This window comes from Lepidochelys kempii, chromosome 2 (genome assembly GCF_965140285.1).
Source record: "Lepidochelys kempii isolate rLepKem1 chromosome 2, rLepKem1.hap1, whole genome shotgun sequence".
Classification (NCBI taxonomy): domain Eukaryota; kingdom Metazoa; phylum Chordata; order Testudines; family Cheloniidae; genus Lepidochelys; species Lepidochelys kempii.
In genome coordinates, this window is record NC_136381.1 from 228,453,854 (window position 1) to 228,479,529 (window position 25,676).

General features: G+C 43.7%; 1 protein-coding gene across 5 annotated transcripts in view; it reads right to left on the reverse strand.

Annotated features, from left to right (window-relative positions):
* Nucleotides 1-25,676, reverse strand: part of RUNDC3B (RUN domain containing 3B) — a 147,258-nt gene that overhangs the window by 84,568 nt on the left and 37,014 nt on the right. For all 5 annotated transcript variants that reach the window (XR_012157565.1, XR_012157564.2, XR_012157566.2 and 2 more), the window contains exons 3-4: nucleotides 14,438-14,571; nucleotides 1,141-1,226 (exon numbers count right to left, since the gene is read on the reverse strand). Coding sequence is in view for 2 of the 5 variants with exons in the window: in XM_073334081.2 (XP_073190182.1) it covers nucleotides 1,141-1,226; nucleotides 14,438-14,571 (220 nt within the window). In the remaining 3 variants the exon portion in view is untranslated. The remainder of the gene's footprint in view (nucleotides 1-1,140; nucleotides 1,227-14,437; nucleotides 14,572-25,676) is intronic.

Sequence of the window (25,676 nt, forward strand, 5' to 3'; positions counted from 1 at the left end):
GAGTTTTATTAAAAAAGACATGCTTAAGTGCTTTCAGAATTTCTCACACACTTCAAGGTGTAAGTATTCCTGGATAAGTGCTCATAATTTCAAGCAAAGAGCATGTGACTAGAAGGCTCAGTTCATTCATCTGTAAAATGGGAATAATATCTACCTCACGCTGGTGCAATTTAAGATTTGTAAAGCACTTTGAGATCCATGGACAAAAAGTCTAAGAACAACAATATATGGCAAGTGAAATTATTTTCCCTTAAATTTTGTTGCTGTTCTTTGAATATTCTCCAGTCTATTTAAGTCTCTCTGATATCGTGAGGCCTGATACTCGCATTATTATAGGGGCAGTCTCAGCTCTATATACAGAGACCCCTCTGCTCTATGACATGAAGCCCCTGCAAGAGCAACCCAAAACAGCAGCAACATATTTTGATACCATATCTATCATACTACAAGCTCATATTAGATTTCCTAGCCACTATTGCCTTCTCTTTTATTAAGGCAATAAAACTATATAGTTGGTATATTATCAAATATAACCAAAGTTATTACATTTTACAGCAGTACTTCACAGCTGTAACCAGCACTCGTGTGCATTAATTCTAACCTTTTCCTCTGTCCTTTCTAAAGTACTTCACCGGAAGTCTCTTCCTTTTCCCCCCCTAAGTTATGCGTGGGGAAATTTTCCATAATAAAACTGGGACAAATTTAATACTTCTTCCACTGTGTTTCTGAAGTCTTTTTAATCTAATGGCACTTCCTCTATCTTGAGAAGACGACCTCAGACCAATGTTTAATCTTCTACCTTTATGTAGGCAACAAGCACCAACCCCTCTTCCAAAGTTTAGTTTCCTATCTCACTGATCCTCTCCAAAAGCTCCATTTAAAAAAAAAAAAAAAAAGCCAAACTTATCAGAGAGGAATATACGAGTTTCCAACTATGCCAATGCTAACATACAAATATAGGCCTCTAGATCAGTCTGCAAGGGCAGCAACGGATACCCCTCACACAAACTAAACACACCATTTCTGCTATTTACTTCTATTCTTATATAGATCAAGTACCAAGTTCATTCCCGAACCCGGGTCTTTTGCCAAAGCAACATTTTGAAATTTAGCATTAAGCAAATATAAGGACTTTAAGACCTGGTTGTTTTGAAGTCTCTTAGAGCTGCAGAAATATATTCTGACAAATGTTTTTCCATAAGTGCAACTCTGATCCACGCTCTGCCCTGAAAGGAAGAAGAAACAATATCAAATATTTAGATCACATACTAAAAAGCATTCTTAAACCTATGGAAAACAATCAGACCACTACAGCTGGAGGGGGAAAGCCACTACGCAATTTGCTACTAAAAATATAAATTTGGTATTTAATGTATACTTGACTACAGGAATAAGAAAATAAAACTACAAAACATATTTCTCACATTTTAAAAGGGTATTCAAATAAGAATTCTGAAGTAGCAATCTTTCCTTCAAGAATATAGGAGTGGCTAACTTTCACTCAGAGTTGTACAAAATATTTTTAATTTAATGAAAACAGATGTCAAAGCTCTGGCAACTTTCCATACCTATTTCTGTAAATAAGTTTTGCAACATACCTTTACTTTGGAACTCCTTGTAAACTGCATTTTTGCAATCACTGAAATCTGTTTATTAATCAGTAATTTTACACAGAATTATATTATAAAATGGTGTTTGTCTGTACATAATTTTAAAAGCTAAACTTTGTGTTCTTAAATAGTTGGCAGTGCAGTCTACAATGTTTTCTAATTTAAATTTTTTCACTGGTACCAGTCAAATATACCCAAATCAAATGCCAGTAAACAGGTGGCATGCTCCAAACCAAATATTCATAAATGAGACACCAGCTACTTTAGATTATATACAAAGGCTCGTCACACAATTCATAGATTCTAATGCCAGAAGGGACCATTGTGATCATCTAGGCCAGGGGTGAGCAAACTTTTTGGCCTGAGGGCCACATTGGGGTTCCGAAACTATGGCGAGACAGGTGTAGTGTATTAAATTGCTCCCTGCATGAATGTGCTACTTACGGTGTACTACTTACGACTGCCAGTCCTGGTGCTCTGAGCAGCATGGTAAGGGGGTGGGGAGTGGGAGCGCTGGATAAGGGGCAGGCAGGTCCTGGGAACAGGGGGCAGTTGCATAGGCGTGGGAGTCCCGTGGGGCCTGTTGGGGGCGGGGGTGTGGATAGGGGTCCGGGCAGTCAGGGGAGAGGGAGCGGGTGGGGGTTGGATAGGGGGTGGAGTCCCAGGGCGGTGGTTAGGGGCGAGGGTCCGGGGAGGGGGCAGACAGGGGACAAGGAGCATGGAGGGTTGGATGGGTCGGGAATTCTGAGGGGGGCAGTCAGGGAGTAGGAAGGGGTGGATAAGGGGTGGAGGCCAGGCTGTTTCGGGAGGCACAGCCTTCCCTACACAGGTGTAACTGTATTAAATTGCTCCTCATCGGAACGTGCTACTTACGGCTGCCAGTCCTGGTGCTCCGTAAGTAGCACATTCCTACACTACATCATGCGGCTTTGACGGCACAGCGAGCGGAGACTGCCTGGCAGGGGGGACAGCAGGGGAGGGGCTGGGGGCTAGCCTCCCCGGCGAGGAGCTCAAGGACAGTCCCACAGGCCAGATATGGCAGGACGGTCCCTCGGGCTGCAGTTTGCCCACCTCTGATCCAGGCCAAAGACAGCAATTATAGCAGACACCAACTATCACTGGTTTCACACATCCATATCAAGAGTTTAAAAATTGTATTAAAAGAGTAAGGACTTATGTGTGTATATACACACACGCGCGCACACACACACACGCTTTAGCAGACTATTGACTGAAACAGTAGTAAAACCTGGGCATGCTTTCTACAATAAAGAAGAAATTTTTATATGATAGTTGATCCTAATTCAAAAGATAGGAAATAATTTCAAACAATCTGTTAGGGGTAATCATAACTGTTGCCTAATTAAAACAATCAGGTCAAGTTATTTCCAAACTAAATTAATTGCTGGTAGATTTGATAATGTGGCAAGTCATCTTGTTAGTTATTTTTTAAAATTATATATGCAACTCTTATTAGGTCCATTTCATTGCTGAATCGTTATAAAGATTTTAGCAAAAATACTAGCTAACCAACTGCAGCCCATGTTCTCCGTTCATATAAACCCAGACCAAACTGCATTAATTAAAGATAGACAAATGGTAATATAATGGATATAATATCCATATATCCTTGGAATAACTCGTAGTGCCAAATAAAAAAAACACACATTTATTTTATCACTTGGTGTATAGAAAGCTTTTTGTTAGTCTAGAGAGGAACTACATATTTAATATCTAGTCCAATATGGATATTGGCCCCTACTTCTTAAACGGATTAGTGCTTTTTATGCCAGCCCAAAAGCAGCTATGCAAGTCAACAGCGCTAAATCTCCACTATTTGTATTACACAGGGGGAAAATGTTTACTAACATGTTCTGTAACTGTTGTTTTGCAAGATGTGTTGCACATGTCCATTCCACTTCAGGTGCATGCATGCCAAGTGCACTGGTGTCGGAGATTTTTTCCTCAGTGGTACCCGTTGGGGCAGTGCATGCCCTCTCTGCTGCCTTGTGCTGCTGCGTGATAGTATAAGGGCAGAGCCATCTCCAACCCCCCTCAGTTCTTTTTTTTATCAGAGTCTATCTGATAAGAGAGGGAAAGAAGGGTGGGTTACGGAATCAACATACAACACATCTTGCAGAAAAATAATTATAGAACAGGTGATTTCACATGTCATTCTACTTCAAGTAACTCACAGGCAGTTCAATCTCGTTGTGGGATTAGAGTCTACCAGAATAACAATGGAAAGACAAGCAGCCCAAATCTGGCATCATCACTATATTATTATATTTGCCTCTCATTATGCCATCTTGCATGCACTGCAGACCAAGTTACAGCTCTGCAAATAACCAGAATATAGGCACACAGGCTAGAAAGGCTGCAGACGCTGCACGTGATGTGGCTGAATGAGCCATTACCCTACTTGGTGGAGTTACATTGGCCATGTCATAGCACAAATGTATACAAAAGGAGATCCATGACAAAATTAAAAACTAAGAAGAGACCAGAAGGCCCTTCATACTGTCTGCAACTGCCACAGACAATTGGGAGGATCTAAATGGTTTAGTTCTCTCCAAGTAAAATGCTAACTCTCTCCTAAAATCTAATGTGTGGCGTCTCTTCTTATCCTTATGAGCATAAGACTTAGGGAAAGAAGTTAATAAATATAATGTCTGATTGATGTGGAAGTGAGAGACCACTTTGGTGAGAAATTTTAGATGAGAGGGTAAGTTTACCTCATCCTTGTAGAGGACTGAATACAGAGGGTCAGACACTAGAGCTTCTAATTCATCCACTCTCCTGGCTGACAGATTTCAGAGTAACAGCCGTGTTAGACTGTATTCGCAAAAAGAAAAGGAGTACTTGTGGCACCTTAGCTGAGGTGATTGCCACTGAGATGGCTACTTTCACTGAGAGATGGAGAAATGAACAGGTAGCCAGGGATTGAAAGGGAAGATGCATTAAGGGTAGAAAGCTGAAATAGCTGCTAGTTGGACCCTGATGGAACTAATGGCAAGCCCTAGCTGTTTCAGGTATAACAAATAGTCCATGTGATGGGGTGGACTGAAAGGGCTTAAGGTGGCCAGATAGGCCTATTAAGTCCATAGGCTGCCCCTGGAAGGAGAGCCAGGGAGTAGGGGATTGATTGCAGGCAGGTTCAGCTGGGCACAAAGCGATAGCGCCTATAAAACAAGGAAGCTGGCAACACACAGGGGCGACTGCTGAGAAAAGCTGCAGTCACACCCTGGGAACAGGAAGTTGGAGCTGATATACTCTGAGTATATCAGAAGAGTAGGAAGCAGTCCAGGGCAGGAGCAGTGAGGACTGAGAGAGCAAAGCCCAGAACTACTGGTTTGAGGGTCCGTGGGCTGGAACCTGGAATAGAGGGTGAGACCGGGTTCACCTACCACCTGGGAAGGAGCACTGGTGGGACAATGAACTGGAAGACTGCCTGGGTCACTGTGCCTTTGAAGAACTATACCCCAGAGGTGGGGGAGGGGGGGCACTGAGTGACCTGGCTGGAGGGCTGAGTCATGAAGAGAACGCTGCAGTTCCTGGAGTGAGAGAGGGGCAGCAGACCAGAGAGAGCAAAGGAGTGATAGCGTGCAACTACAGGAAAGGGCATTGTCCTGATGAACTAATACCCAGAATAGCCGGGAGGAGGCAACCAACTAGCAGTGAGTGGAGCACCATTTAACAGTCTAGAATGTATTTTAACAGAGCGTTTTTAATGGGACCAGATGGAGAATCTCTGCCATTTAGCCTGGTAAGCATACCCAATAGAAGGTTTACTACTATTCAAGAGGACATCTTGTACCTCCTTTAAACAGCTCTCCTCCTGAGGCGTTAACCATGGAACATCCAGGCTGTTAACTGAAGAGCCTCCTGGTTGGGACTGAAGAGGTGACCACAGTCCTGAGATATCAGGTCTGGGTCCGATGAAAGCGTCAAAGGAACCTCGGCTGAGAGGCTCAGCAAAGAGGAAAACCAATGCTGGTGAGGCCACACCGGCACTATCGGCACATGGTCCTGCTTGATTTAACACTCTGGGTAGGAGTGATGGTCAAAATGACAGACTGGACTTCTACACAGAGTGCTTCCACAGACATGCACAGGCTGAAATCGTGAACAAACAACATCACTTGGCCCATAACCTCAGCTGCACAGAACACAATGACATCCACAGCCTCAGAAACAACTCTGACGTTATAATCAAAAGGGCTGACAAAGGAGGTGCTGTAGACATCAAGAACAGGTCGGATTATGAACAGGATGCTGTCAGACAACTCTCCAACACCACATTCTACAGGCCACTATCCTCCAATCCCACTGAGGGGTACCAAAAAAACTACAGCATCTGCTCAAGAAACTCCCTGCTACAGCACGGGAACAAATCTACACAGACACACCCCTAGAGCCCTGACCAAGGGTATTCTGTCTGCTACCCAAGATCCATAAACCTGGAAATCCTGGAAGCCCAGACATTGGCACTCTTACAGCAGGATTATCTGGCTATTTGGACTCTGTCCTCAGACCGTACGCTACCGGCACTCCTAGCTATCTTCAAGACACCACTGACTTCTTGAGGAAACTACAATGCATTGGAGATCTTCCATGGTGGCCAAGATGGTGTTTTCAGGATGTAGAAGCTCTTTACACTAATAATCCACATGAGGATGGACTACAAGCTATCAGGAACAGTAGCCCTGATGAGGCCATGGCACATCTGGTGGCTGTGTTTTGTGACTTTGTCCTCACCCACAATCATTTCAGACTTGGGGACAACTTACACCTTCCAGTTAATGGCACTGCTCTGGATACCTGCATGGTCCCACAATATGCCAACATTTTAATGGCTGACTTAGAAAAGGAAGTTACTCATCTTGTGCAGTAACGATGGTTCTTCGAGATGTGTATCCCTATGGGTGCTCCACTTTAGGTGTCTGTGTGCCCCTGCACCTCTAATCAGAAATTTTTGGTAGCAGTGTCCCACTGAGCCCGCCTATGTGCTCTCCCTCCCTCGTGGTCTGCCTCGAGGCTATATAGCACTGCACAGGCAAACCCCACTCACTTCCTTCTCTACCACAGAGCCCAAAAGAGAACTCCGAAGTAGAGGGGAGGAGGGCGGGTTGTGGAACACCGATAGGGACACACATCTCGAAGAACCATTGTTACTGCACAAGGTGAGTAACTACTTCTTCATCATCATCATCATCAAGTAGTGTCCCTATGGGTGCTCCACTTTAGGTGACTCCGGAGCAGTACCCACCACTGGAGGCTGGGACTGCGGTGCAGAGTCTTTTACTACAGAGAGTACCGTGGAATCAAAGATGGTGTCAGCGGCCAAATCTTCAGTGATCGCATGTTCTGCAAAAGTATGGACAGAGGCCCCAAACATTGCTCTATAGATTGGGGAGAGAGAGGTATCCCTATGGAATGTAATTGAGGTAGGAACCGATCTCATGGAGTGCGTATGGACGGGAGCAAGTTGCGCCCTTGCTAAGTGGTTAATGCAACTAGAGACTCTTTTTGGATAGTCTTTAAGGAGATTTCACAGCTTTTGAATTTTTCTGTGGATGAAAGGAAGAGTTTAGGGGATTTCCGGAAGTCCTTAGTCCTGTCCAAGTAGGATGCTCATGTCCTTCTAATATCTAGCATATGAACAACTGTCTCCCAGTTGTCACAATGTGGTTTTGGGAAAAAACAGGGAGATGGATCTGTTGATGCATATGGAAAGTGCAGAAAAAGTAGGGAGAAACTTGGGATATGACCTTAGAGGTGTTTGTTTTGTTTTTGTTTTTTTTTAAAGATAAAGGCTATGAATGATGGGTGTGCCATCAGGGCCGCTATTTCTCCTATGTGCTTAGCAATTAGAAATGCTGTCGTCATGGATAGGTGTAAGAGAGAACAAGTTGCCCTAGACTCAGAGGGAGGTCTAGTCCAATCCCAGAACAGATTAAAGTCCCAGGCTGGAGCGGGTGGTGTCACATGGGGGAAGAGAGCCCCAATGCCCTTAAAGAATCTACGCATTAGTGGTTGAGCAAACTCCAAGTGGGAAGCCATTTTCACCATGAGATGTACCTTAAGGGAACTGAGAGTTTAAAATGTAGTGCAAAATCAAAGGGAGGAAAGATGAGGTCTGGTTTGTCCCTTTGGAATGGTACAAACTTGGAGTCGTTTCCATTTTGTAGATAGGTATGTGGAATGATCAACTTGTGGTTGTGTTGCAACATGTGTATCAGCTTGTCAGAGCATTCTGCTTCTAAGCCTTGGAACAAAGAAAGATCCAAGCCTGGAGGCGGAGGACCCATGGGTTGGGGTGAAGGGTCAGCCATTGTTTTGAAAGAGCGGGGGAGGAATGGGCTGACGTCAGAGGAACAGGAGGGCATATTGCCATCTGCGTCAGGTAAGGGAGCCAGAATTGTCATAGTCAAGAGGGGCAATCACAGTAACACTCGCTTTGTTTTGTTGAATTTTCAATAGAATCTTGGATAGGGTAGGAAACTGGGAAAAGACATACAAGTGGGCCCTGTCCGCTGGGAAGATGAGGGCAACTGCCAGTGAATGTTTCCCCAAGCCGGCCCTGGAGCACTAACAAGGACCTTTCTTGTTCTGATAAGTAGCGAAGAGATCCATAGGCTGGGTTCCCCAAAGGGTGGCTATATCCTGAAGCACCTCTGAATTCAGCATACACTCACTGTCATGAGAAAATTCCAACTGAGACTGTTGGTTATCCTGTTCTGTATCCCTTGTAGACAGATAGCTGAGATGAGCACATTATGATAGGTGCATCAGTTCCAAAGTCTGAATGCTGCCTTGCAGAGGGAAGGAGATCCGGCAGCTCCTTGGCAGTTTATACAAAACATACAGGCCACATTAAGTCCATCATAACCTTTGTGTGTTGTTTTTGATGAAAGGCAGAGTTTGTGCACAGGCACTCCTGACAGCCCTTAGCCCCAAAAGAGTGATATGGAAGGTCATTTCTGTGGAAGGCCATTTGTCCTGAACTTTGTTGTTGTGTAGGTGAGCTCCCCAGCATATTAGGGATATGTGTGTCCCAGGGTGATGAATGTGGGTAGTGAGAGGAGCACTCTCACTTGTACTACATCAGATTGGTGCTGATAAAGTCCAGTCACTGTACCAGGGTTTGTGTGCCACTACAATGAAGTGAATCTTGGAGAATACCCGGTGTGAAGCAGTCTGTACCTATAATGATCCTGCCCCAAAGGGAAGCAGTAGGAAATCTCCTGTACGATGGCTGTATTGAGATATGGAAGTAGGCACCCTGTAGGTTCAGGGCTAGAAATCAGTCTTTCCTCTAGAGCTGGTCCTAACTGCTGAGAAGTAAGGTAAGGTGACTTCTAAGTGGCGTGACAGCTGTATAGATGGCAGCTGATGCTGTAAGATTTCATTGTTCAGGCCCCCGACCAGCTCATCAAAGTGCTTATAAGAGGCAGTTTGAGAGGTCATGGACTGGGGTGCAGACTGTTCTCACATTTGAGACGTGGGCCTCTTACACTGTGGCTCATAACAGCACAGAGATGGTGAGTATTGAGAAGATTGTGATCTGTGGTGTGGTTGAAAGGTATATCTTCTCTTCTGTTCCACAGTGTAGATTCTTAAGGAGCGTAGTGCAGTCCGAGAATCCTTCAGGATGTGGAGAGAAAAATCTGTTTTCTCCGCAAAGAGTTTGGCCCTTCAAATTGGAAGTCTGTAGCTCTTTGGGCAATCTAGAGAGGTGTAGCGAACAAACAAACAAAAAAACCACAACCCACCTCAGTACCACTGTCATGGAGACTGGGCGGGCAGCTGTAACAGCTACATCCAGTGGTGTCTCTAGGACCGGTCTGGCTATTAACTGACCTTCTCTAAGAATGATCTGAATCTGTTCTTTTTGTGTTTCCAGTAATGTTTCAGAAACATCCTGGGTTTCCCAAGATTAACACAATTGTTTTGGCCATGACAGTTTGGTAATTTATGACTCTAAACAGTAATGTTGTTGATGAATACGCCATCTTGAGAAGCCTGATCATATGGAGTTGACTTGGCATTATGTTGCTTGCTTTATGCATTAACCACATCCACTATGATGGAGTTGGGTTGCGGATGTTGAAAACAAAGTCTGCCTCTTTGGGTAGAGATGTAGGGTTCTTTTTGTTTACATTGTTGCTGGTTGGTGTGATGGAGGCTGGCTCTGCCAGATGGTTTTGGTAGGATCTAGAATCAGCTCATTAATTGGGAGGATAGTTCTAGGTGAGAAGGTAGTATGCAGAATTTCCACCAACTTGTGATGTGTATCTGCCACCTCCTGTAAAGGAATCTGCAGCTCGTCTGCCACCCTCTTGGTAAGATTCAGAAAGTTCTTAAATCTTCACCTAGTGATGAGGTGTGGGCAGCACAGTCTCATCTAGGAGAGATGAGAAGTGTGCTGAAGAGGTAGCTTCCTCTTCAGGTTTTTTTTTTCCTTCCCCCTTCTTTCCTGTTCTGAAAAAGCTTTCTCCTGTCCTGGCTCAGGTGCTTTCCTGCCCTGGCTCAGGTGCCAGGCTGTAGCAAACCATCTGGTGGACTCTCCCTGAGAGACACCGGAGACGGTGGAGCCATGTGTGTATATACACAAAGAGTTACAATATGGCCTTGGGAGGGAGAGGCAGGAAGCCAGGCACAGGCAGTTGGCGTGATGGAATTGGGGATGACCCTTGTAGTGTGGTGGGAGGGAATGATCTCCTCCTGGCCAGCGTCATATTCGTCAGTGGGTAAGGGTGCCGCTGACTGGGGTATTGGCAGTATACAGCCCAGTGCTAAGAGCGATTCTGGGTGCCGGGATGTGCTCAGATACCGGGGTCCTGGTACCAAGTAATGGGGATTGTGGTTCTTCCCCAATCATCAAGTCTCCAGGGTGTCAGAGCTCATGTGGTATCATGGGTTCATTTGGTACCTCAGAGAAGGGTCCGTGGTACATTGTCAGTACCGATAGTTGGGCAGAGCACTCCCTAAATGAAAGTTTTGCCCAGTACAAAAAGTTTGTTGGTGCCACTTTTTAAAGTCGGTATGGTAATTATCTCTCCCTGGGTACTGAGGCCACAGGCCTCCAGAGTATCAAAGCACCTGTGTTACCATGGGCTCATCCAGAACCCCAGAGGAGTGTCTGTAGTCAGTATCAATGGTTGGGAAGGTGCAGAACACTTCCTAGATAGGAGTTTTGTTGCATCTGGCACCAAAGGGTTTCTCTATGCCGCTTTTTTAGAGATGGTATGGTAACTGTCCCCTCTCCTTAGGGGATGGTACCATTGCCTCAGAGCAGGAAGGTGGAAGCCTCTGGTGTGTGGGTGCCGAAGCAGAGCTGACAGCAGGACTTCTCTGTGTCGCTCTTTTAGAGATGGAACAGTAACTGTCCCCTCTCGGTGCACTAGTTGCCCAGAGTAGAGCTCAGAGCAGCACAGAGCTTACAGAAGCCCCTTGTCCATGAAAAGAGCAGAGCTCAGAGCAGGGCAGAGCTCACAGCAGGAAGCCCCTTCTCAGGTTTCAGCTTCCAGAGCTTCCCTGTGGAACAGTGCTGCAGCTGAGCTCACAGCAGGAAGCCCCGGTGCCTAACTGGCAGCTGAGCTCACAGCAGGAGGTTCCTCTGCTGGTATTGTCCTACCAAGTTTCAGAGTAACAGCCGTGTTAGTCTGTATTTGCAAAAAGAAAAAGGAGGACTTGTGGCACCTTAGAGACTAACCAATTTATTTGAGCATAAGCTTTCGTGAGCTACAGCTCACTTCATCGGATGTATGAAGTGAGCTGTAGCTCACGAAAGCTTATGCTCAAATAAATTGGTTAGTCTCTAAGGTGCCACAAGTCCTCCTTTTCTTTTTGTCCTACCAAGGTGGCCGCTCTGGGGAGTCCCACTGGCTGGCCAGCTACTCGGGGGTCGATACCGAGATGGCCAAACTGGGGAACACCCCTCTGGCTGGCCAGTTGCTTGGAAGAGCCTTTCCAGGGGGAGTCTGCTGGTGGCTTTTTCCCCCCCCTCTCTGTCTCTCTCCCCCTCTTCACCACTCGACCCGTTTTGAAGTGAAGGCTCCGGGGATGATCTGGGGTCAACACCCACCGGAGTCCCCTGCAGACTGAAGTGTTTATAGGGAGGAATTTTTACTTCTGCTCCCAGCTCCTGTGAGCCTGCAGTTTTCAGTGTGGCAGGTAAAGCACTTCTGTGAGGGTCTCCCAGGCACAGCGAGTGTCTGGCCATTACAGGAACTGACTCCTGGCAGGAGAGGCACCGCTTGGAGCAGAGAGAGCCAGGCAAGCCCCTGGGCAGGGGGTTGTCATCCTCTAGCAGGGAGGAATATGTAGAAGAACAGCATCTTTCTTTTCTTTTTTTTTTTTTTTGGTAATTGAAAAAGAAAATAATTATGAGTCTACTAGATGCCGGGGGGGGGGGTGGAATGCCCCCAGACAGGGAAGGAAAGAAGTTCTTTTCCTTTTTCTCTTTTCTTTTTAAACCAAAGGAATAAAATAAAATAAAACAAAACTAGCCTGAATACTTTTAGGGAGAACAAAGGTAACAAAACAACTACTACTTATGCTAATGACACAAATAAGGAAGGGACAACTGGTCAGAGGCCAAAGGCAGTAGAGAAGGAAGTGAGGGGGGTTCGCCCATGGAGTGAGTGCTAAATAGCCTCCAGGCAGACCATGAGGGAGGAAGAGCACATGCACGGGCTCAACAGGACACTGCTGCCAAAAATCTCCCATTAGAGGTGCAGGGGCACACAGACACCTAAAGTAGAGCACCCATAGGGACACTACTCGAAGAAGAACAACGCTTCCTCAGTCCCCTAGCACCCTTCCTCTACTTATGCTACATTGATGACATCTTCATCATATGGACCCACAGGAAGAAAGCCCTTGAATTCCATCTGGATTTCAACAATTTCCACCCCACCATCAATCTCAGCCTAGACCAGTCCACACAAGAGGTCCACTTCCTGGACACTACAGTGCAAATAAGTGATGGTCACATAAACACCACCCTATACTGCAGGGGTCGGCAACTTTTCAGAAGTGGTGTGCCGAGTCTTCATTTGTTCACTCAAATTTAAGGTTTCGCGTGCCAGTAATACATTAACATTTTTAGAAGGTCTCTTTCTATAAGTCTATAATATATAACTAAACTATTATTGTATGTAAAGTAAATAAGGTTTCTTAAATGTTTAAGAAGCTTCATTTCAAATTAAATTAAAATGCAGAGCCCCCCGGACCAGTGGCCAGGACCCGAGCAGTGTGAGTGCCACTGAAAATCAGCTCACGTGCCACCTTTGGCATGCGTGCCATAGGTGCCTACCCCTGACTTATCCTATATCTTTTTGTTAAGAAACTTGTTCTATTTTTCCTTCAAACCAAGTCAGTTGTGCTTGAAGGGAAGGGTTCATTACCGCAATTAAGTTACTAAGCTGTAATGCCCTAACTCTTTAAAACAGCAGCAAATATCTTCAGTGAATGCAAAGTGATAGGGTCTGTACATTGTAGAGAGACAACTCTGAGGTGCTTGGGGGCTGGAGTTCATTGATTGTTACCCGCAAGGCTAAGACTGGTAGAGTCTCAAGAAGTTTGCTGGTTCAGAAGACACCCTGGGGTGGCTGGGAGCTGACACACAGTATCTAATCTCCAACAAAGCTCACTCTTGCTGTGGCAGAGAGATAACACAGTGGCCCACTCTCCTAAGGAACTTTCAAGTTAGATATTATTTTCTCCACTTTCTAGAAAAGTGGTTTTTATACAGAAATTGACTTTAATAGAAATGTTGGCTTCTGGTCAATTGGGAAGAAAACATTATCAAACTTTGCAGACAACTTTCCCAACAAAGAAATGTCCCCATATGACAGAGGAAGAAGGATTTGTACAGACAAATTACCCCCAAAGAAATGTGTTTTGATCTGCGAAACAGGACCTGCAACCTCAGCGTGTAGCATGATAACAGAAAATTTCTTTAAAATATTGTTTCAATCGTATGCCAATCAGGTTAAAAATTATTTTATTTATATATAAAAATTGAAAAGAAGAGATTTTTATGCACAGAGTGGACAAGTCCAGAGAATATTGGGATTCACTTCATAACCAAACTTCCCAAAAATTATTATGGTGTATTTAATACCTCTGGTAATCCTCCTGGGACTTCCTAGAGGAAACTGTCACAAAGAAATGAAGAATTAATCTCTCATCTGCTAGTAGCCACTAGATAACTGATAGCCTTTCACTTTTAAAAGAAAAATAGCCCAGATTGAGAAGAACGGTTCCAAAATAAATGGGAGGATGTTATTGAAAAATTAAAAAGAGGACAAAGATACTTTGATATTTGGGTACCATATATTCAGGACTCAGACAAAAGTACATTAACCTGCAGGAAAAAAACAGCACACGTCTTTTTCTAAAAAATATTAATATTTGATAGACATGCCTGATTTGATAAATATGAGTAGAGTCAGTAGTTTCACTCAATAAAAACCACCAGAAACAATACGTTTTGGATGGTGTGAACAGGCTCAACCTGTTATATGATAAACACTCTGTTAAATAGAAAGATTTGATGAGATTTATATTCCTACATTATTTTTCTCTAAACAAAAAAGAAAAGCTCACTATTGTAATGATCATCATTCTGTTTCTGCTATTTACATGGCAAGGATTTGTAATAACTAGATAGTTACAAAACAAAAAAAACAAAACTTTGAAGGATTTTACAGGATAAACTTAGTCAGTTATATTTTCCTGTTGGGAACAAAAATAAAGATTAACATGTACATACAATAAATGGTAATTTGCAGCCACCTTGACATTTTATTTCTTACCTTTGCTCTAGAAGAACTGACATTCTCCATATTCTCAATGCTGCAGATGCAATTGTGTGAAACCTTACGGCAAGCTACTCGGATATAGTCCCAGAAGCTACGAGGGCTTTCATAGCCAAACCAGGTGATCTGACCTTAATCAGAAGGCAGAAGACACAAAAATATAGGTAAAGAATATGGATTGTTAGAAACAAGGACACATTCCCAACATTTTAGATACATCTCAAGCTCTGTTACCACTGTTAGTGCACTGGTACAGCTGCACCAGAGAACTGCACCAATACAAGCCCCTAGTGTAGATGTGTTGCACTTGCACAAAAAGTGACTTGCACTGGTGCAGCTTACCTTGCTTTGAAACCAGTGCATAGATAAAGATTTAGTTTTGTCTTTTTTTTTTTAAAACTACCATATTGCAATAGCGCCCAGACCTCTAAACTGTAAGTAGGGTCCCAGTGTACTTCACAAACTCAAAGGCAGGGTCCAAAGAGAGCTAAAAATTCAAGTGCAGGTAGCAACAATGGTTTTTTACTAGACACGGCCATATACACTTCATGAATAAAAAGAAGCAAAGACAGAGCGAGAACCTGTACAGTAAAGCTATGCTTTACAGCAATTTTAAATTTATTTCCATTTGTTCTAGAAAACCATTGCTCCTATGCCAGCAGTTCCCAAACTGTGGGTAGTGACCCCCATCACCAGATGGGATTGCAATGATCCGTACTATGCAAAGGACACCATTTTGCTATGTACACCGTGACCTTGCACATACAGTGAGTGAGAGATCATGATGCCTGGAGGATACAGGCATCAAGCAGCATAACAGCATAACCTCACATGCACCATATGTACAGGGTCCTACACTGTGTGTAGGAAGCCATTTTGTAGAGAAAAATGGCATCCTCTATGCAGCGTGACCTCTCACGTACAGTGCGTGCAAGGTCATGCTGTGCAAAGGATGCCATGTTGCTCTTCAAAATGGCAACTTGTATGTGTCTGAGGTCCCAGCAGGAAAGTCTTCATTAAAATGGGGTCGTGCTGGCAAAAACTTGGGAACCCCAGTCCTATGCCAACCAATAGCAGATTTTGGGGCCCTGACAGTTGGTTTTCCATTGGAGGAGCAATCACTGATGTGAAGTTTAAGTATTTTCTTATTGCAACTTGTTTTACTTGCAGTATATAAACACACCAGTCCTTGAATACTGGTGATAAAACAGCATGTAGCAAATTCCCTCTTTCAGAAATCTGAGCCAAAAAAACACCCTTGCATGGTTCGTCCAATTGATTAGTCTGATTAAGGCAAAGGGCAAACTCTCCTGCTGTTTGCAATAGCTCCCCCAAAACAAACACACACAGCATTTCTTCCAAGACTGAATAGTGCTTGTGTAACACTGACAGACCCTGGTCGTCAGCGGGCGGGCAGGATCGAAGTCGGCATCTCTGGAGTTTAGTGCATGAGCCTCTACCGCATGAGCAAAATGCCAACTGGCTGTTTGCTCTACAGCCTTAGTGTGACTGACACACACACTTTGCATGCAAAGAATTTTTTTTAAACTATGTGTAATGTGCCATCTGATTACTAATCATAAGGATAGATATGCAGTTTCTCCATACAAAGCTCAAATCTAGATAAAAAATAAAAAACCTAGAAATTAAAACTTAAGAAATAAAAGATCTTTGCTTCTCTTTTTCTTTTAAAATATAATCTCTTTAAAAAGTTAAAACCACAAATATCAGTCTTACGTGTTCTTCCCACCTCATATGCCTAAAATGCCAGAGTGAGTGAAATCAGGTGGCAAAATGAAACCATCATACCTACAAATGCAACTGACCATTTACATCAGCTGAGGATCTGCCCAGGTCTAGAAAATTCAAGCCTGATTTCCAGAGCGCATTTGCTATTTGACTTGCCACTTCACCTCCTGACCTTGCCACATGAATTCATACAGGAAGTTGAAAATCTGAAGAAAGACTTATTAAAAATAAATAAATAAATAAATAGGGAGAACCAAGTATAGTATCTCATTCCTTCCATTCAGCGGTATAGCAATCATAAGGATTTCCAATGCAGCAGAAACTTTCAGATTTTCAGTTTCTTCCATTATTTAAAAGAACCAGTGAGGATTTTTATCCCCAAAGAAGCTAACTGTTTCCCCAAAGAGGAAATATATAAATACAAGATGCACAGTGGATTCCAGGAGATTTCACTGGCTCATGACAGACTGAAATAGCTACCCAATGAAAGTGGAAAGAATCTATTTTTAATCCAGGCCGATAGATTATGGCAGTCAAGAAGTTTGTGGGAGATTATAAAAGAATCCAGGTGGGCTTCATTCCACCATACCAGAACAGAGCTTAGGGAAAAAAAACTTTGCCTATGAAAAATAATCTTAGCCAGCCTGTTTCATTCGCTCATTCTCCCTTCCTTTAGGATTTGCTAGAATTGTGTCTAAAATACCTTCCAAAATGTCAAAAGATTCCCTATTGTTATTTTTAGATTTTTTTTCCTGACTGTCAAAGTTTACTTCCATTCTCCGATTTTCCCCATTTAAAAAAATAACTAAATAAAAGACTTTGTGAGCAAATAAAATATTTACCAACCAGTCAATACAACATCAGGACAATCAGAACCAAGCTCTACCCAAAGTACCCAGCCAGGTTCAGGACAATGGATTAGCAAAACTGTATGATTTTCATGTGTGAAAGTCTGAGCAATTTAAAAATTCTATTTTTGGGGGTGGGGGGCCTGTTTGGTGTTCTCTAACATAATTTAAATGAAAATCCAGAATTATAACAGGAATGCAGGTTATTAGTTACCAAGTGTTTGTAACCTAACTTTCATATGTTTAGGAAATGCTGAATAGTTATTGTGACTTTTTTCTGTATTATAGTTTAAATAAATTACCAAGACAATTGAAACTGATCAAGCAAGCTTTCACAATCAAAAAGCTGCACTTTAGGCTTCACTTTTCAAATAGAGAAGTTACGTCTTTTACTTACAATTGACAAATACAAATTATTTTGATGCCCTAGAATTACTAACTGACATTACTGTCATGGTGTCTGCATCTGCAAAAAACCCCAAACAATTTACATATAATTTATGGCTATTTGGCCCATCCTGCAACATCCTCAAAGACGATTAGTATAGCAAAGTGTGGATGAGCTATTACCAGCAGTGATCACTCTCCTTACAGTGTGTATAACACCCATTTTTTCATGTTCTGTGTGTACATAAATCTCCTCACTGTATTTTCCACTAAATGCATCCGATGAAGTGAGCTGTAGCTCACGAAAGCTTATGCTCAAATAAATTGGTTAGTCTCTAAGGTGCCACTAGTACTCCTTTTCTTTTAACATACTTTATGTATGGGAAGTGCTTTCATGAAACTGTAGTCACCTTTGAACAAAAAGATTATTTCAGAAATAGTGCAATTTCTAAAACTAAGTCAATAGAAGTGTGCAATTTTGCTAACATAAAAAACAACAGAAGCTCAAGAAGAGCGGAGCACAATCTTAATTAAGAGTCCAATCGCCAAGTGCACATACACATTGCAGAAGCAATGTTCACAGTCACGTGTAGATGTGCTGTCTTCTTTGTCACTTTGCCTTGCGGACTGGCCACAGGACCCTGTGGTGGGTGAGGAGTGCTGCATGGCATTGATGGCTGGCCACTGGGCTTTTGGAATGCCATGGGGGAATGGCTTGGGGTGGGCTGAAGGGTTCAAAATAGGCCTCCTAAAACTTGCTGTTCTTGGTGCCCTGTGCTCAGCTAACAAACAGGAGCAGCAAACAGGGGAGTCTTGCCATGGAGTTCTCTAGGTGAAGGAGAAATAACTATGTAACCCTTAGGGTGAGTGTGTTGTCTGTTAATTGGTTTGTAGTTGTGAACTTGCTTGCTTGCTGTGCGCCTGCTTGGTTGAAGTTTATAGCATGGTCTGTTTGGGGCATTGTGTGCTGAGCCTAGCAGCCTGGTAGGCAAGGCTGAGAGCTTCCTAATTAGCCTACTACTACTATCCTTTAAACCCTAATCCCTTTAGGATCCCTTGAAAAGGGGGCAACAGGGATTTTAAAAGCCAGCTCATAAGCAACCAGAGAAGCTAGAGAACAGAAGCAGCAAACAGGAGAGCATGGGAGCCAGACCCACCTAATGAAAATTCTCTAAACTGTTAGGCCAATAACTCTCCCACCACCATCACCCACAAAAACTAAACACACACAACAACAAACCTCACACAAACACCGAACAAAAATAAACCCCTTCAAGAGTAAAATAATGCAGGCAGAAGTCGATCGGCAGAGTGGGGGCTATCTACTTTATTACACTGAATGCAGCACGTATGATTACCTGCCTTGCGGGCTGGTGGCATGTGTGTGCACTCAATGCAAGCAGATCGTGGCCCTCAGAGATGGAGTACAAGCTCTTCAGACCACAGGAGCTGAATTGGAGGAGCTAAAGGAGACCGAGAGGTACACAGACAAGACTGTCCAGGACACAGTAAAGCCGTCCCTCCCACCATCTAAGAACTTCTGTGCTGCTGAGGAGGATAAAAATCTCAGAGAATGAATCATCAAGCTGGAGTGGAGAGAAATGATCCTATAGTTGGGACCCTCCTTCCAGATGATGTCATGGTATCCTCTCACACTTAGGATACCCCTCCAGGGCAAGTGACCCCTGTTATTAGGAAGAGACCGGTAATAGTAGCGGGGGAGTCGATTATTAGAAATATAGATGGTTGTGTTGGTGATGACCAGGAGAACCACACGGTTAACTGCCTGCTGGGTTTGAAGTTTGTGGCCCTCTCGAGACATCCAGACAGACTTATGTGCAGTGCTGGGGAGGAGCTGGTAGTCATGGTACAAGTAGATAGTACTGACACAGGGAAAAGGTAGGAGACAGGTCCTGGGGTCCAATTTTAGACTGCTAGATAAGAGATTAAAGTCCAGGACCTCCATGGTAGCATTCTCTGAAATGCTTCCAGTTCCACATAAAGGGCCCATTAGATAGGAAGAACTTCAAGGTCTCAATGTGTGGATGAGACAATGGTGTTCAGAGGAGGGATCTAGGTTTATCAGAAATGGAGGAGCCTTTTAGAAAAGGAGGATCTTGTACAGAAAGGATGGGTAGAGCCCTGCGCGGATACAAAAATGATCAACCCACAATCTGAACCGGGATCCACTAGCCATCTTTTACCTGTATCTGTGTTTGCACTGGCAGCAGCAAGCCATCTCACAAGGGCTAGCAACCGGGGTGGGGGCAAGGTCTTGCAGGGAAGAGGCAGTGTGAGGGTGGGGACTAAGTGCAGGGTGGGGGCGGGGTCTCGAAGAGAAGGGATGGTGCAGAGAGGGAGGCTGGGAGAAAGGGGCGTTGCATCACATGCTGCTCCCGGGGGCTAGCAAGCAAAGGCACACAGCAGCAGCAACGCATGTTGCTTCACAGTGGGCCGGAGTAGCGGGGTGCCAGGGCCCCGGCCGCTCCAATCCCTGGACAGGAAGGAGTGTGGCGAGTGGGTGCTGAAAAATCTAAGAGAATGTTGGGAACCATGAGGAAAGGGATAGATAAGACAGAAAATGTCTTAATGCAGCTATAAAAGTCCCTGGGATGCCCACACCTTGAATACTGCATGCAGTTCTAGTTGCCCCATCTCAAAAAAGATTATTAGTATTGGAAAAAGATACAGAGAAGGGCAACAAAAATGATTAGGGGTATGGAACAGCTTCCATATGAAGAGACTACTAAAGGCGGGGGACATGATAGAGGTCTATAAAATTATGAAAGGTGTGGAGAAAAAGTGTTATTTACCCCATCACATAAGAACTATGGGTCACCCAAGGAAATTAATAGGGAACAGGTTTAAAACAAACAGAAGGAAGTACATCTTCACACAATGCATGGTCAGCATGTGGAGCTTGCCAGGGGATGTTGTGACAACCAAAAGTGTAAGTGGGTTCAAAAAAAAGTATTGGATAAGTCCATGGAGGATAGGTCTGTGATGCTGTATAGAAGCTGGGGGACACTTTAGGATATTATGAATACCAATATTGTAATGAGTTGTGCCAGATATTTTTGCCTTATACAGCATGTTATAATTTGCCAAGTATGATAATCTTGTTTATGGGTTTGTATCACCTTTGTATTGTAAAGTTATACATATGTCTGTAGTTCCAAACTTGTGCTGTACATCTGGCTGACACCCCCAATAGATTGGCTTCAGCATTGCATAGGCTGCCTGATGACTCATCAAGAGATATCAGCGATACAACTGACCCATTGAGAAAAAGCAAGGGCTACACCTTATGACTCAGCAAGGCATGCAGGGGCATACCTATGGACAGAACTCTAAGGCTTCCAGGTCATGGACTGTGCAGATTGGGTTTGGAAATACAAGCTGTATGGCAAAAGACTACAAAAGACAGCTGCATCATCTCCATTTTGTCTTCAGTCCTGCTTCTTGCCTCTGGAGTAACTTTTCTACAAAAGAAGCTCTGAACAAAGGACTGAATGACCCATCCAAGCTGTGGATGTGTTCCAGAGGGACTTTCAAGCCAGCATATTTACCAATACTGCTAAGAACCTGATATATGGACTTCTAAGTCTTTGTATGTATGTGATTGCTTTGCTATTTAACATCTCTCTTCTTGTTTTTTCTTTATAATAAACCTTTAGTTTTAGGCACTAAAGGATTGGCTGACAGAATGGTATTTTGGGTAAGATCCAAACATATACGGACCTGGTAACATGGTTGACCCTTTGGGGTCAGAAGAACATTTTGTGTATGTGAACAGAGTTTAAGTAACTTCTCACTGTACTGGACCTAGGTGTTATTGGGAGCCAGAAAACTGGAATGCAGTAAGGGGGCAGTGTGATTTCTCTTCCCACCCTCCCGCAACCTTTTTTGCTTCTTGATAACCAGTGCGGGGATCAGAAGCACAGTTTGTGACTGGTTGGGGAGATTAATTTCAGTGTTACCCACCAGTCTAGGGAATATCTGCTCTCCCTTTTGCAGCCTGTCTGGACCTCGGCATTTCCAGTGAGGGCAGCCCTAGGCACACTGGGTCACAAGGTCCATCAGTGGTTATTAGCCCACATGGTCAGGGATGCAACCCCCTGACTATCAGAACCTGGGACTGGAGGACACAGGGATAGATCATTTGATAAATTGCCTTGTTCTGTTCATTCCCTCTGAAGCATCTGGCACTGGCCCCGTCTGAAAACAGGATACTGGGCTAGATGAACCACTGGTCTGACCCAGTATGGCGATTCTTGGGTGTGTCCTGGGAAGGTGTAGCCTTTGGGAAGGGAATGGCTTCTGGTTACAAGCATGTCCAGAGAAGTGCTGTTGTTCCAGTAACTAGTGTTGGCCAACGTTTTAGTGCCTAACTGGGATGTTGTCCTGCTTGAGCTTGCTGTACTGGGTAGGCACGCATAGCAGCACTCTCTCCAGCAGACCATTCTGTATCTGAATATGAGTCCATTTCAACAGTGTCCCGGTAAAGGTCAATGATCTTATGGGTCATTGTGAGGTTCTGTTGGCACGTGTCTCTGCTCAGCTGCCTATCCTTTTCCTACAGTGAAAGATCCTTCCAGTACTCAGTGCTTTCAGATCTTTTCTGAGAGACGATGAGAAAATCTGTAAACATTTCTTCCCTTGTCCTGCATTTTATTCCATGGAGATTGGCAAACTGCCCAGATGTAGATAAGGGGCCTGTCCTGAAAGGTCTTGGAATTTCAGATGCAGGAGCTGTGAAAGATATGAATTTTAACAAATAGCTCTCATTCTTATAAAGTTCAGTTTCCATGACAGCAACGATAAATTTTCCCCACTCTTTTGGAACACCACCCCCAGAGCTTATTCCCTGTCTTGGAAGACCTGTCATCATGGGTCGTTTTTCACTCCGCCCCCCCCCCCCGTGTCTAGGAACCCTATTATGATGAACCTTGTTGTAATTATGGGATATTTTCAGAGTTGGGTGATTGTCCCGATTTTAGACAGGCAGCATGTGCTGTTGCTTTACAAGGTCCAGTATCCAGGGGCAGTGGGTGTCAGGCAAATGACAAGCAATGGACTGGTGAATGGTGGCAGTGAAAGAAGAGCTATATAGTGATTGCCTTTAAGCCTCTTTAGGCAGTGATTACTTTGGAGGATGTTACACTGATTTGTATGACTAGGAAGCAGAAGATAGCCTTTTTTAATAAGTCCAAGGACAGACCAGAAAGATAGTAGTGATACATTCACCAGGATGGTCCCCCAAAAGCATTTCAGGAGTGGGGATCATGATCTATACTGGCATAAATGATAATGCTGCTGTACCATACCTTGGGAGACAGGCCAGTCCTCGCTTACAGACAGCCCCCCAACCTAAAGCAAATACTCACCAGCAACTACACCCCACACAACAAAAACACTAACCCAGGAACCAAACCCTGCAACAAACCCCGGTGCCAACTCTGTCCATATATCTTTTCAAGGGACACCATCATAAGACCTAACCACATCAGCCACACCATCAGGGGCTCGTTCACATGCACATCTACCAATGTGATGTATGCCACCATGTGCCAGCAATGCCCCTCTGCCGCCCTCTCACTCAATAACAGACCTAAAAGTGGCAATTCTTCAACAACAAAAACAGACTCCAACATGAAACTGCAGAACTGGAATTAATTTGCAAACTGGACACCATCACATTAGGCCTGAATAAAGACTGGGAGTGGTTGGGTCATTACAAAACCTAAACCTAATTTCCCCCTACTGTTACTCATACCTTCTTGTCAACCGTTTGAAATGGGCCACTCTCATTACCACTACACAAGTTATTTTTCCTCCCTTGGTATCCTGCTGTTAATTGAAGAATTGCCACTTTTAGGTCTGTTATTGAGTGACCAATGAGAGTTAAGTGTTTTCCTACTGGTTTTTGAATGTTACAATTCTTGATGTCTGATTTGTGTCCATTTATTCTTTTGCGTAGAGACTATTTGGTTTGGCCAATGTACATGGCAGAGGGGCATTGCTGGCACATGATGGCATATATCACATTGGTAGATGTGCAGGTGAACGAGCCCCTGATGGTGTGGCAGATGTGGCTAGGTCCTATGATGGTGTCCCTTGAATAGATAGGCAGACAGAGCTGGCAACAGGGTTTGTTGCAGGGATTGGTTTCTGTTGTGTGGGGTGTAGTTGCTGGTGAGTATTTGCTTCAGGTTGGGGGCAGGGGGCTGTCTGTAAGCGAGGATTGGCCGGTCTCCCAAGGTCTGTGAGTGAGGGATCGTCCTCCAGGATAGGTTGTAGATCCTTGATGCGCTGGAGAGGTTTTAGTTCGGGGCTGAAGGCGATGGCTAGTGGCGTTCTGTTACTTTCTTTGCTAGGCCTGTTCTGTAGTAGGTGACTTCTGGGTACCCTTCTGGCTGTCTGTTTCTTCATTTCCCAGGTGGGTATTGCAATTTTAAGAACGCTTGATAGAGATCCTGTTGGTGTGTGTCTCTGTCTGAGGGATTGGAGCAAATGTGGTTGTATCGTGGAGCTTGGCTGTAGACAACGGATCGTGTGATGTGTCTTGGATCAAAGGTGGAGGCATGTAGGTAAGTACAGCGGTCAGGTTTCCGGTATAGGGTTGTGTTTATATGACTATCGCTTATTTACACTGTAGTGTTCAGGAAGTGGATCTCTTGTGTGGACTGGTCCAGGCTGAGATTGATGGTGGAGGGGAAATTGTTGACATCAAGAATTGTAACACTCAAAAACCAATAGGAGAGCACTTTACTCTCCCTGGACACTCAGCAACAGACTGAAAAGTGGCCATTCTTCAACCAAAAAAAAAAAAAAACTTAAAATAAAAAAAAAACACACTTCAACAAGAAACTCCTGAGCTGGAATTAATTTGCAAACTTGACACCATCAAATTAGGCCGGAATACAGACTGGGAATTGCTGGGTCACCACGAAAAGTAGTTTTCCCTCTGTTGATACTCACACCTTCTTGTCAACTGTTGGGAATGGGCCACATTCACCCTGATTGAATTGGCCTAGTTAGCACTGGCTCCCCAACTTGGTAAGGCAACTCCCATCTTTTCATGTGCTGTATATTTATACCTGCCTACTGTATTTCTCACTCCATGCAACTGATGAAGTGGGTTATAGCCCACGAAAACTTATGCCCAAATAAATTTATTAGTCTCTAAGGTGCCACAACAACTCCTCGTTGTTTAAGCAGTAGTGTAGACCAGCCCTCAGTCTCATCTCTAAATGCAACAGCAGCAGCAACACGGCAGCTTAAAAAAAAAAAAAACGTAGTCATAACACAGCATCAAAAGGAAGCTCCATTACAGCCCAGCACTACCTCTGGAATACATCATCATTGGTGAGGGGGAGTTTGCAAAAGCTCAGCCAAGGGATTACATTTAAATCGTTCCTGTAATAATTTCAATGGGATATTGAAATACTATTATAATTTAAAGTATTAACAGCTTCTCTTGTTAAACACCAGATTGTTTAGATAATATATTGCTTGTGAGGATTCATGGGTTAATCTTGGTAAACAGAAATAGTGGGATTTAATTGGAACTTAAGATCCTTAATAGTCATTGATTTGTTTCTCTCAAGACCTTACCTTGAATAGCTTCTTTTAGGTAACGGAGTTAAAAACCTCTTGTGTTTCACAGGATGTAGTTAAGATTACTTACCTCTCCCCATTTATAAACAGTTTTTAAACCAAATAGGATTCACCAGCCTTTAAAAAAAAAAAAAAAAAATCCTGTCCCCATCTATAGATAACTAAAAGAATTTAGGATATACTGAGACAAGACTCACTACTAGGGTGATCAGATGTCCCAATATTTGGGGCTGTCTCTTATATAGGCACCACCCCACTCCCGTCCTGATTTTTCACACTTGCTATCTGGTCACCCTACTCAATACTGACTTTGGAAAGAATATACTTTGGTCTTAACTTACCTCGAGATGAGTTTCCACCCCACCTCTCCCCCAAAAGGAGAGCCAACGCTGTCAAAGGAGTAATCTGCTGAAAGCTCTCCACAGAGATATGCAAAAGAGATTGTAAGTACAAAACATTGTTGTTCGTATTTTGGTTTTTTCTTTAAAGAAAATAATCAGTTCATAAGTGTGATTATTTTGTTTGTCTTTAATCATGATGACATCCCCTAAGACATGGAAAGAACCCCATGTGACTAAAATAGTGGGAGTCACATTCCTGAACTGGCATTCAGAGAAAGAATAAGGATGGAA